Source organism: Corvus kubaryi, unplaced genomic scaffold, assembly GCF_017639235.1.
Source record: "Corvus kubaryi isolate FWS band 111438036 unplaced genomic scaffold, C.kubaryi_AGA036_p1.0 49275, whole genome shotgun sequence".
Taxonomy (NCBI): domain Eukaryota; kingdom Metazoa; phylum Chordata; class Aves; order Passeriformes; family Corvidae; genus Corvus; species Corvus kubaryi.
This window is the reverse complement of record NW_024581346.1, coordinates 15,985-26,610: the sequence shown is the minus strand read 5'-3', so window position 1 is coordinate 26,610 and position 10,626 is coordinate 15,985. Positions and strand designations below refer to the sequence as shown.

The 10,626-nt window shown below is 57.2% G+C and overlaps 1 protein-coding gene across 1 annotated transcript; it reads left to right on the top strand.

Moving 5' to 3' along the window:
• Positions 1 to 27: 27 nt before the first annotated feature.
• LOC121672315 (kinesin-like protein KIF21B) lies at positions 28 to 7,412 on the top strand. The gene is made up of 7 exons (XM_042044925.1): positions 28 to 135; positions 391 to 571; positions 2,174 to 2,338; positions 2,900 to 3,017; positions 3,724 to 3,894; positions 4,364 to 4,563; positions 5,824 to 7,412. Exons 2-7 carry the CDS (start codon positions 405 to 407, stop codon positions 5,876 to 5,878), a joined length of 876 nt encoding a protein of 291 aa, XP_041900859.1. The 5' UTR covers positions 28 to 135; positions 391 to 404; the 3' UTR covers positions 5,879 to 7,412.
• The last annotated feature ends 3,214 nt before the right edge of the window (positions 7,413 to 10,626 follow it).

Genomic DNA, 10,626 nt, shown 5'->3' with positions numbered 1-10,626 from the left:
CATCATTAACCCAGTGGGTGGCACCAAGAACGCCCGGACAGCCCCCCCTGCAGTGTGTCTCGGTGGCAGAGGGACACACCAAGCCTGTGCTCTGCCTGGATGCCACCGACGAGCTGCTCTTCACTGGGTCCAAAGGTGGGTGATGGGCAGAGGGGACAGGGAAGATGCAGATGCTGTGGGAGCAGGTTGGCACTGGGAATGTGGGAGGTGTTGGGCATTACATCCCTGTCTTCAGTGTTGAGCCCTGCCTTGCCCTGTCCTGCCCTGGGGCTGGCTGGCTCCTTTCCTCTGGCCCTGTGAGTGGGGGGGAGATGCTCATATTGTCCCCAGGCCACCATGCCCTTGCAGGAGACACCCCCAACACTCCTGGGCATGTTCTTCCTCCCACAGACCGGAGCTGCAAAATGTGGAACCTGGTGACAGGCCAAGAAATCGCTTCTCTCAAGGGTCACCCAAACAATGTGGTTTCCATCAAGTACTGCAGCCACACGGGGCTGGTGTTCACCGTGTCCACGTCGTACATCAAAGTGTGGGACATCCGCGACTCGGCCCGGTGCATCCGCACCCTCACGTACGTGCAGCTTTGGGGGACCTGGGGCACTCTGGGCATCTCTGACTTTGCAGAAACCAGTTCCAGAACCTGCAGGGACAGGGGACATGGCCAGACACAGCTCCTTTAGTGCCAGTTTGCAGTGCTGCTTCCTTAGGGAACAGGGAGGCTGGGAGAGAGTTTGGGGTGAGGGAACTCATGGGGACCTCCTGCAGCAAAGACTCAGGGTCATAAAGTCACAGAATAGGCTGAGTTGGAAGGGACTCCAGGATCATCAAGCCCACCTCCTGGCCCTGCACAGACACCCCAACAATCCTACCCTGTGCCTGGGAGCGTTGTCCAAATGCTTCTTGAACTCACACAGGCTTGGAGCTGTGCCCATTCCCTGTTCAGTGCCCAACCACCCTCTGAGGGAAGAACCTTTTCCTGATATCCAACCTAAACATCTCCCAACTCAGCTCCAGCCATTCCCTTGGGTCCTGTCACTTGTCATGAGAGGGAACAGATTGGTACCTGTCCCTCTGCTGCCCCTCGTGAGGATGCTGAAGGCCCCAGTGAGGTCTCCCCTCAGTCTCCACTGAACAAACCAAGTGACCTCAGCTGCCCCTCACGAGGCTTCCCCTCCAGACCCTTCACCATTCTCGTGGCCCTCCTTAGGATGCTCTCCAATGTCTTTTTTATATTGTGGTGCTCAAAACTGCACCAAGGATTTGAGGTGAGGCTGTCCCAGCGCAGAGCAGGGCAGGACAATCCCCTCCTTTGCCCAGCTGTGCCTGGTGCCTCCCAGGACATGGATGTCCCTCCTGGCTGCCAGGGCACTGCTGACTCACACTGAACTTTCTGTTGACCAGGATCCCCAGGTCCTTTCCCACCTCTCCAGCCTCCATTCCCTGCTGTATGCACACAACCAGGGGTGCTGTGTCCCAGCTGCAGAATCCTGTGCTTGCCCTTGTTAAGGGTCAGGAGCTTTGAAGAGATCTTGCAGCTGTTCTGGGGGTGGCCAGGAGAGCTGGCAGCTCCAGCAGGGGGGCACAGCCCCAAACTGCATCGTGGCTGGGCACATCACAGGCACTTCAGTGGGAAACTTGGATCCCTGTGCAGACCAGAAAGGAGCATGGGACAGACTGCAGCTGTGGCTGCCAGTCTGGAGTAGGACTCAAAGGTTAGGACAGGATGGTAGGTCAGAGTTACCCACTAGCTCTGGCACAGATCTCCTTTCTCCATCCAGCCTCTGCTCATCTGCCTCAGCCTGAAGGTGCTTCTCTCATGGTACAGAGGCCAAGACCTCTGCTTCCCTGTGCTGGATGCCAGCACTCAGCAGCTCTTCCTGTGGGAAGCAGAGAGGCATGGGAGGAGAGCAGAGTGGCCCTCAGGTGGAAACCCAGGCAGGATGCTCTGAGTCACGCACAGACCCTACATCCTTGGCTGCCTCTGCAGGCCGGGCACTGGTCTGTGGGACAGAGCTCTTGTTGGTCCCATTGTGGCCAGAAAGACAGGGATACCTGCAGGGCCTTTCCTCAGGGTGGGACCCAGCTGTGCCAGCCTGGAGCCAACAGCCCCGGGTGGTTCCTCAGTGGCTCTGGTCTCCACTCATCCTCCCCCTTTGAACCCTCCCTGCTTCAGATCTTCTGGCCAGGTGATCTCTGGGGACGCGTGTGCTGGGACCACCACCCGCACTGTCACCAGCGTGCAGGGGGAGCACCAGATCAACCAGATCGCGCTCAACCCCACGGGCACCACGCTCTACGCCGCTGCGGGAAACTCCGTCCGCGTCTGGGAGCTGAGCAGGTGAGGGGAGTGCTGGCGTGGGCAGGACATCCTACGGGTGCCAGGTGGGCACTGGCTGCTCAGAGGGGCCTGAAATGATCCTCCTGGGGAATGTGAAAGCCTTTTTCACAATGGAAGTTGCCTGGAATAAGGATTTTCGGGACCCCTTCCTATGGGACCCAAGGGGAGATGAGCAGCACTGGAGCTGCTTGGGGTGGGGGGTTTTTCTGTGCACGGGGCAGAGCTTAGCAGAAGGGAAAAGGCAAGTGGGATGAGCAGCAGTGCCTTGCTTTTGCCTTGTCCTCCTACCTGCCCAGTGGGCACTGGGCTGCGAACCCTGTGCTGCAGCCTGGGCTCTGCAGCCAGATGTTGGCACACTCTCAGGCTGCAGCCAGATGTTGGCACACTCCGAGGCTGCCATCCTCCCCCAGAATCACAGGGAATGGGGTCTCCCTGCCCACTCTCCCCCGAAGGGAACAACCCCTCCTGAGGTGCTCCAGGGCTGGGGGAGGCTGTGCTTGGGAGGGCCCTTTGGATGAGCTCCAGCACGCAGGAGGGGCTGACCTGTGCCCTTGAACCCAGGCTGCAGCCCGTGGGGAAGCTGAGTGGCCACATCGGGCCGGTGATGTGTCTCACGGTGAACCAGACGGCGAGCAACCACGACCTGGTGGTCACAGGCTCCAAAGATCACTACGTCAAGGTACTCTCCCCCCTGAGGAGCAGCACCCCCAGTCCTGTAGGGAAGCCCAGATGTTGGCAACCCCTGACTCCTCTCTCCTTCTGAAAGCTGAGCCCAGATTCTGTTTTCACCTCTGCATGTGAGGTTTTCACTTGTTTCCTTTTCCTAAATCTTGCCTTTTGCTTGGTCCACAATGCACCTTTGGAGAAGAAGTTGCATTTCTCTCATGCATCAGACTCCATGGCTGGGACTTGCATGTGATGGCCAACCCAGATGAGCAGCTCACCCTGTTCTCCTCGATAATACCCCCTGATAAAGATGCCTTGTGCCCACTCTGTCACAGCTCCAGCACAGCAGGAGCCTGTCCCTTCCTGTCAGGTTTCAGCAGGTTGAAGTAGAGCTGTCACCAGGGAAGTGAGGAGGGGTGGTGAGACAGTGAGTGAGACAGGGTCCCACTCAGCTCTCAGCTTGGCTCCTGAGGAGTGTGAAGGCTCACCATGAGTAAAATGCAGCAGAGTGGGGCTGTCCCTGGTGGCAGATCTCTGCTTGTGGCAGGACCCTCAGTCCCAAAAAGCCTCCAGCAGCCAATGCCCAGTCCCCTTTCCAGCATCACTGTAGGTGCCCTGAGCCTAGAACACAGAGGGTGGTGGCCAAACTCCCCAGGAGAGGGCCAGCTCTGTCCCCAGTGCCATCTGTGGCCTGTTACCTGCTGCAATACCTTCCCCAGGTGTTTGAGCTCTCGGAGGGCATGGTGGGCAATATTGGCCCCACGCACAACTTCGAGCCCCCTCACTACGACGGCATCGAGTGCCTGGCCATCCAGGGAGATGTCCTCTTCAGCGGCTCCAGGGACAACGGCATCAAGAAGTGGGATCTGGAGCAGCAGGAACTTATCCAGGTCTGGAGGGGAGCAGAGCACAGGTCCTGTGGTGACACAGGGCACAGGGGTGTTGCTGCTGGGGCCTGGGGGGTTGTCCAGGAACCTCGTGCCAGTGTCCTGCATGGAGCTCACCAGGGAGCACACTCCCAGTCCTGGGCCATGTGTGGGTGTGCTGTGCCCCCACAGTTGTCCAGCAGGGTGCTTGGGATCGCCAGCTCTCCTTCAGACAGGCTGTGGCATCAGTTGCAATGTGGGGGCTTGTGTTCCACCTTGAATTCTGGGTTGATGTCTCCTGCCCAGGGGAGAAGCCAAGCCATGACTTTCAAGTCCATACCCTTGGCTGCTAACTGGGCATCGCCAGTTGCACGGTCCCAGTCAGTCCCAGGGTGTCAGTGAGGGCCTGAGGACCCAGGCTGGGTGCATGGGGCTGCTCGTGGGGCTGCAGGTGAGGTTGGTCACGGCCTCTGCTCTGTGCCTGTACCTACAGCAAATCCCCAATGCCCACAAAGACTGGGTCTGTGCCCTGGCCTTCATCCCCGGCCGCCCCATGGTGCTGAGCGCCTGCCGAGGAGGCGTCATCAAAGTCTGGAACGTGGACACCTTCACCCCGGTCGGGGAGATCAAGGGGCACGACAGCCCCATCAACGCCATCTGCACCAACTCAAAGCACATCTTCACTGCCTCCAGGTGAGCCTCGCACGTTCTGCCCCCACGGCCCCTGGGAAGGGGGAGACCCTGGGTTTGAGCCGTCGCCCCTGGGCCTGGGTGGGTGTGTGCTGGGTGAGCAGGGAGCGGGGAGGGAGTCTTGCAGCTTTTTAGTCCCTCTGCTCCTTCCTCTCCTTTTGCCCGCTGTAGCCTGCCCACGGCACGGCCTGCCCACCGCAGTGCCAAGAGCTGTCCCTGGGCAGCCCCCCCCACGCTCTGGTGATGCCCTGGGTTACTCCCCACGCAGGGACCCCTCTCCCTCGGGGCTGGGCATTGTCTGCTGCTCTCGGGGAGCTCTTCGGCAGCAAGACTCTGATATCCTCTTTTCGACCATGTCCCTTTTCTCCCTTCCTTTTTCTCTGTCTCTCTCTGCCTCTCCTTCTCCCCACTTCCCATCTGTGCCACAGCGACTGCCGGGTAAAGTTATGGAATTACGTGCCTGGGCTCACCCCTTGCCTTCCACGACGCGTCCTTGCCATAAAGGGCCGTGCTACTAGTCTGCCTTGACCCTCCTGCTCTTTGACTCTCTTGCTCATATGCTCTTCTTCCGTCCCTCCTTCCCTTTTCTCTCCATCTCTCCCTCCCTCTGTCCCTCTCACTGTTGCTTTTGCTCCTCTCTCTCTTCCCCCTCCCCCCCCCCTCTCTCCGGTCTGAGCTGCTTCTTCACGGTATGAAACTATTCTGCGTTTTTCCCCACTTGATAAGTCTTTGTTAGAATGGACTCTCCCCCTTGTCCCAGTCATAGCCCTGCCTTGGTTTCACTGGCTTTTTGTTTTTCTTTCCTTCCCACATCTACTTTGGCAACTCTGTGGGAAGCCATGGCCTGCCCGTGCCTTTGCATGGATAGTGGGTTGGGAGTCAGCAGCCACCCCCAAATCAGCCCATGCCCCAGGAGCAAAGCAGCTCCCTGGATATCACTGCTGGGACCTAGGTGGAGCTCGTTCAAGGCGGGTAGGAGTCCTGGTGTGGGGTCAGCCCTGGAGGTCACCACTTCCCCTTGTCCCAGCTGCTGCCAGTGGGGTGAGCTGGAGGCCGAGCCCCATTGGGCTTGCCTTCTCCCCAAAGTGCATCGGACAAACTCCTGCCAAGGGAAAAGGGCCTGGAAGTCTGGGGGGGCTGCATGCTGCCGTGGCGGGGGAAGGGGGAGCGAGCGTGTTCCCTCGTGGTGCCTCTGGTGTAGTGTCCGTGGGGCTCCTGCCCCGATCCCTGGGTCATGCTGTCCCTCTCACCTTTGTTCCTCAGCGACTTGACAGTGAAGCTCTGGAGTGGGAGGAGGTTGCCTGCGGGGTCAAACTAGGAACTGCAGAAAGACTGGAAGGCGTGGGGGCAGGGTGAAGGTCAGGGTGCCCCCCTGCTATCAGGACTCAGTCACCTCCCGGAGCTCAGCCCAGGACAGGGATTTCTTTGTGCCTGACCCAGCGAGGTGGACAATGCTGCATCTGGTACTTTGAGCGCTGTCAGCTCCTGCGAGGAAGCAGCTCTGTGGGGCACCAGCAGCTCCACCTGCCCTCCTGCGGAGGTTTCTCGATGGTTCTCCAGTGAACAGGAAATGTTTCATCCCTCCTCCCACCCATCCTGCTGTGAGGACTTCTGGGGGTCAGAGATCCTTGACTCCTTCTCAGAGACACCCAGTTCCCTCCTGCCACTGTGGGCTCATGTGGCCTCTGCCATGCTGTGCTGCTCCCGGGCTGGTTCCTGCAGGAGTCTTTCTCCACTCCACGAGGACATTTGGTGTCTGCTGGCCAGGACCGCAACACAGAGGGTGCTTCTCTGGAGCCATTCCTCGTGGGACGCCTCTGCTGTGGGGGCTACAGAAGGATTTCCTGGTACTCCTGGCCTTCCCTGTCCTCTGTGGACCTGTCCCCAGTGGTCAGAGGGGTGCACCTCTACGCTCCTTTGCCATGTCCCATCTCATGAGGCACGGCAAGCCTGGGAAGATCTCCATCGGGCAACTTCCAGACAGACCTGCTGCAGTTCCCTTCGACATTCTCCAAACCCCAGCTGTAAACTCAACTGCCCCATGGCTCTGGGCTCTTCCCCATGTGCCCAGCCTGCTCTGCAGTGGGAAGGGCTGCTCAGCCCTGCTCGGGACATCGTGACCCCCATCACAGGTTTGTGGTGGGTTCCTGCAGCGAGTTAACCCCCTTGGGTTGGAGAAAGGAAGCAAGAATGGAGGTTACAGGGCAAAAAAGCCAAGGATTTGTCACCCCACTGCTGTGGCTCTGTCTGTCCTTCCCTTAGGTTCTGCCCTCAGACCTCTGCCTGGATTGGAGCTTGCTTAGGCTGGGCCTGCTGGCCCGCATGGATCCAAGGACAGAGAGAAGCCAGCAAGGCACGGAGCAGCCGCTGGGGCAGGAGCACAGTGAGGAGGGGGTTGCACACACTGATCTCGCACAAGTCCCCTGATTCCCCCTGTGCTCCAAGGACAATCCTGCAGTGGATGATCTTGCACAATCTCATCTCCCTGAGGGTCTGGGGGCTCCATCCAGGAGTGTTTCCCCAAGGACGTACATTCTGCAGGCTCCTTCCTGTCTCTCTCCTGTTCAAGGGGGGGGCCTGGTAAGGCCCTGGTCTCACACTGGAGCTTTCCTCCATCTCTCCTATGGCCCATTGGACCATCCCCTGCTCTGTCCTGCCCTGGGCCACCCAGGGCTCTTGTGGGATGGCTGAGGAGACCCCAGGATGGGTGTTCTTGCCTCACACGCTCTCCTTTCCCTTTTGTCACAGAAGAAGCAGCACCTGAACTCAAATTTAAGGATTTCTTCATGTGATCCCACCAGCACTGAACTGGGATCTTGGAGGCCAGGGGCTCCAGGGCCTGCCCCATAAAGCACAGACCATTTCCCCTCTGCTCTCTCCAACCACAGTGATACCTTGACCAGCCCCATTTGCCACCAGGCCTTGTTCGAAGTATTCTGGCTGGAGTGGGGGGATTCCTCTGCATCATGAAAGACAGGAGCATCTCTATTGGTTTGATGGGGGAGGGGGGTTGCCTTTTTTTGGGAAAAGTTCCATCCTACTGGCTTGCCTTGTTGGAGGGTAAATGGTACCTGTGTGTGTGTGTGTGAGTGTGTGTGTAACCCTCCCCAGGACAGTCGCTGCCCCCCCTGTGATTGTGGCTGAGCCCTGCCCAGCCAGGCCTGATGACTGTGCTGAGGAGAGGAGCCCATCCATCCCGTGTGACCTGTGGAGCCGAGGGTGCAGCCAAAAATGCACAGGGACCTCACCACCCAGTAGCACACACACATGGGGGGCTGGGGAAGGTGTCCCCCCACCCCAAGCCTGTCTTGGAGAGGGTTTCTGCACTCATTCCTCAGCTGGTTTATCCCTTGCCTGGCTGGAGGGGTTGTGTGTGTATGGGGGGGTCTGTGGCAGAGTGTGTTTGGCTGTAGCCAGGTGTCGTGTGTGAATCTGTGTCTGCTCTGAGCTCTCCAGTGCCTGCCCTGAAGCCTTCCTGCTCCCTGCTGCCGTGGGTGAAGGTGTCTCTGGGGGACCTGGGGTCAGACCTGCCTTGCCTTTTGCCACCAGTTTCTTCCCATGTGCAGGCTGTAAGTGCCTGTTGAGTATTCCAGGCCTGAGTGACCAGTCCTGGATGATGCTGAGCCTCTATTGCTGCTGTGGCCAGCAGCGTGTTGAGGAGCTGCAAGGCTCTCACAGCCCGTGAAGGGAGGGAGCTGATGCTGGGGCAGCAGCACCCTAAGGCAGGGGGAGTTTGAAGTGAGAGGTGTCCTGGTTTAGGAATAGTATTCTCCAGTTTAGTGCTCCCACTAAAACCATGCACCACTCACACCCCCATCCCCAGCAGGGTGGAGAGGGGAATTGGAGGCACAAAAGATGAAGATCACAGGTTGAGATAAGAGCAATTTACTGGAAACAGCAGTGAGATAAAAAACAAACAGTAAAACAGCAACAATATTAACAGAAGTGTACAAAAGAGAGAATGATTCACATGCAGATCACTCACCCTGGAGCCCTGACCTGGCTGCAGCTGTGTTTTCCTGACCAGAATAGACCCCCCCTCCCCAGAAGAGAAGAAATGGATCCTGCCCCTGTGTACCTCAAGGGCATCAGGGTACGTTGTGCTAAAGCCTTACACCCGTGGGGCTCTGCTGTGCCGGGCCGTGGATCCACACAGTCCGACAGATCCCGTTGCTGCTCTCCCCACCTGGCTGGGGGCAGGGCCCCTCTAGTTCTCCTCATGGTCCTCACTGCTCACTTCTTGCAGATGTGAACTGAAGGTGCATTCAGGAGGATCAGAAGTGACATTGGCCCTTTTATTCTGTCTGAGCACGTGCCCACTGGAAACCAGAGCGGCATTAATCCTTGAAGAGTTTCCTGCAGTTGTTGTTTTTGCTCTCAGCTCACACACCCATGCTGCCGAGGCAGAGGTGGGTTTTCCATCCCACTTCCTCTTGTCCTCTGCATAGTCATGCAGGTAAAACCATAGGTTGCCTTGTGGTGTGTCCCCTCTCTGGTCCGTGCTGGTGTGATGTGGGACATTTCCTCAGTCCACAGTCCATGGGCTGGTCCACGGGCTTAGATAGTCTTTTTACACAGTTGAGACACAGGTTGGTAGGAAGGAAGAAAGATGATCGTCATCAGAGTTGGGGAGCCACCTCTAACACTGTTTGTTCTCCTTCTGTTGACATCAGAGCCAATGAGTCTGTGCTCTGTACAACCTTCCTCCACGTGGACTGTGTGCACTGGACCTCATCTGCACCTACAGGGGACTGTTGGTTATTGGAATCCCTATGGACTCCCTCTAACACAGCGAATTCCCTCAGGTCCTGGGTACCTTCTCCACGGCGTTCCATCTGCTTGGGTGCACTACTCGATCATCCTTGGGAGAAGACCTTTCCCTCATGCTTGACAGGAGTCACGTCCAGAGGCTGAGAGTTTCTGTCCTCTTCCCAGTCCCCCTGTCAATGCCCACATCCCAGGACAGGGATCCCAGTTACTCGGCTTCTCTACCATCCGGTTCCACAGCGTTGGCTGTAGTTTCCCAGCGTTGGAGCAGTTGGGTCACCAGGGGCTCAACCCAGCTGGCAGCTGAAATCTTTTCACATCGCAGCTCACCTGGGGATGGGGATTGGGTGATTATCTCCAGCCCTGCCTCTTCCTCCTGTTGTGAGGGCCCTGCTTCCTCTATATCCCTCTCTGTGCAAACTGATTTGGTCTTGGATTTCTTCTTCTGCTCCCAGCACGGGTTGTTCCCGTGGTGCAGCTGCAGTTTGGCCATGGTCCCTGTTGCTCTGCTGTCTAGTGAAAAGCAGTGTCTGATAAATGCTAACCAGGGCCCAGCACACTGCAATGAGTCGCTCCTCTCTGGAGCTGCCCCGGCATTCTCCTTGCCAATACTCTGTCACTTTTTCAGCGTCTTGTACTTGTTCAGGGGGAGTTTCCAAACCACTGGAGGAGAGAATTTCTTCCAGAAGTGGCCCATTTTCTCCCACATTCCATGCCAGTCTTGACTATTCCCCATCAGGGCAGATTGCTGAATAACCTCCCTAGAAATCTCTCTTGACTCCAAAGATGATGTGGACTTCACTAAGGAGACCTGGCAAGAATATGATTTCCTTAACATCCCAAGGGAATTCAGAACTTCAAAAGCTGTTTTAACAGGCCTCAAGGAGGAAAAGTGGGTGAAAAACTGGGCGAAGTCATCCTCCCCTGTTCCCCCCACAGGCTGGTTATGATTGTTAATGGACTCCCAAAGGAGTGCCCAATGTAAGGGTAGAAGAGCAACACTCAAGACACATCCCAAATGACCCTCAGTGCCCTTGATGTTATCATGTCATAAACTGATATCCCACAGTACATCAACAGAGCAATCCTGATGCCTCTCCCTGCTCTGAGGAAGAGCACTGTGATGGGAACACACAGAAATATTTACAGGGTTAGGTACCCACATGAGCAGACCAAGCCACATTGTGACCACTGGCTCAGTACCTAATACAGAAGATGTTTAGATCAAATTTGTTTCCAGCCCACTCTGGGCAGTTCTGTTGTTATCTCGACCATTCCAGCCCTGCCTTGGATGCCAAA

Coding starts and splice junctions, on each gene's coding strand:
- LOC121672315 (XM_042044925.1), top strand. CDS start 405: ATGTGGAACCTGGTGACAGGCCAAGAAATCGCTTCTCTCAAGGGTCAC. Junction 2,339..2,899: donor CGCGTCTGGGAGCTGAGCAG/GTGAGGGGAGTG, acceptor CCTTGAACCCAG/GCTGCAGCCCGTGGGGAAGC. Junction 3,018..3,723: donor CCAAAGATCACTACGTCAAG/GTACTCTCCCCC, acceptor TACCTTCCCCAG/GTGTTTGAGCTCTCGGAGGG.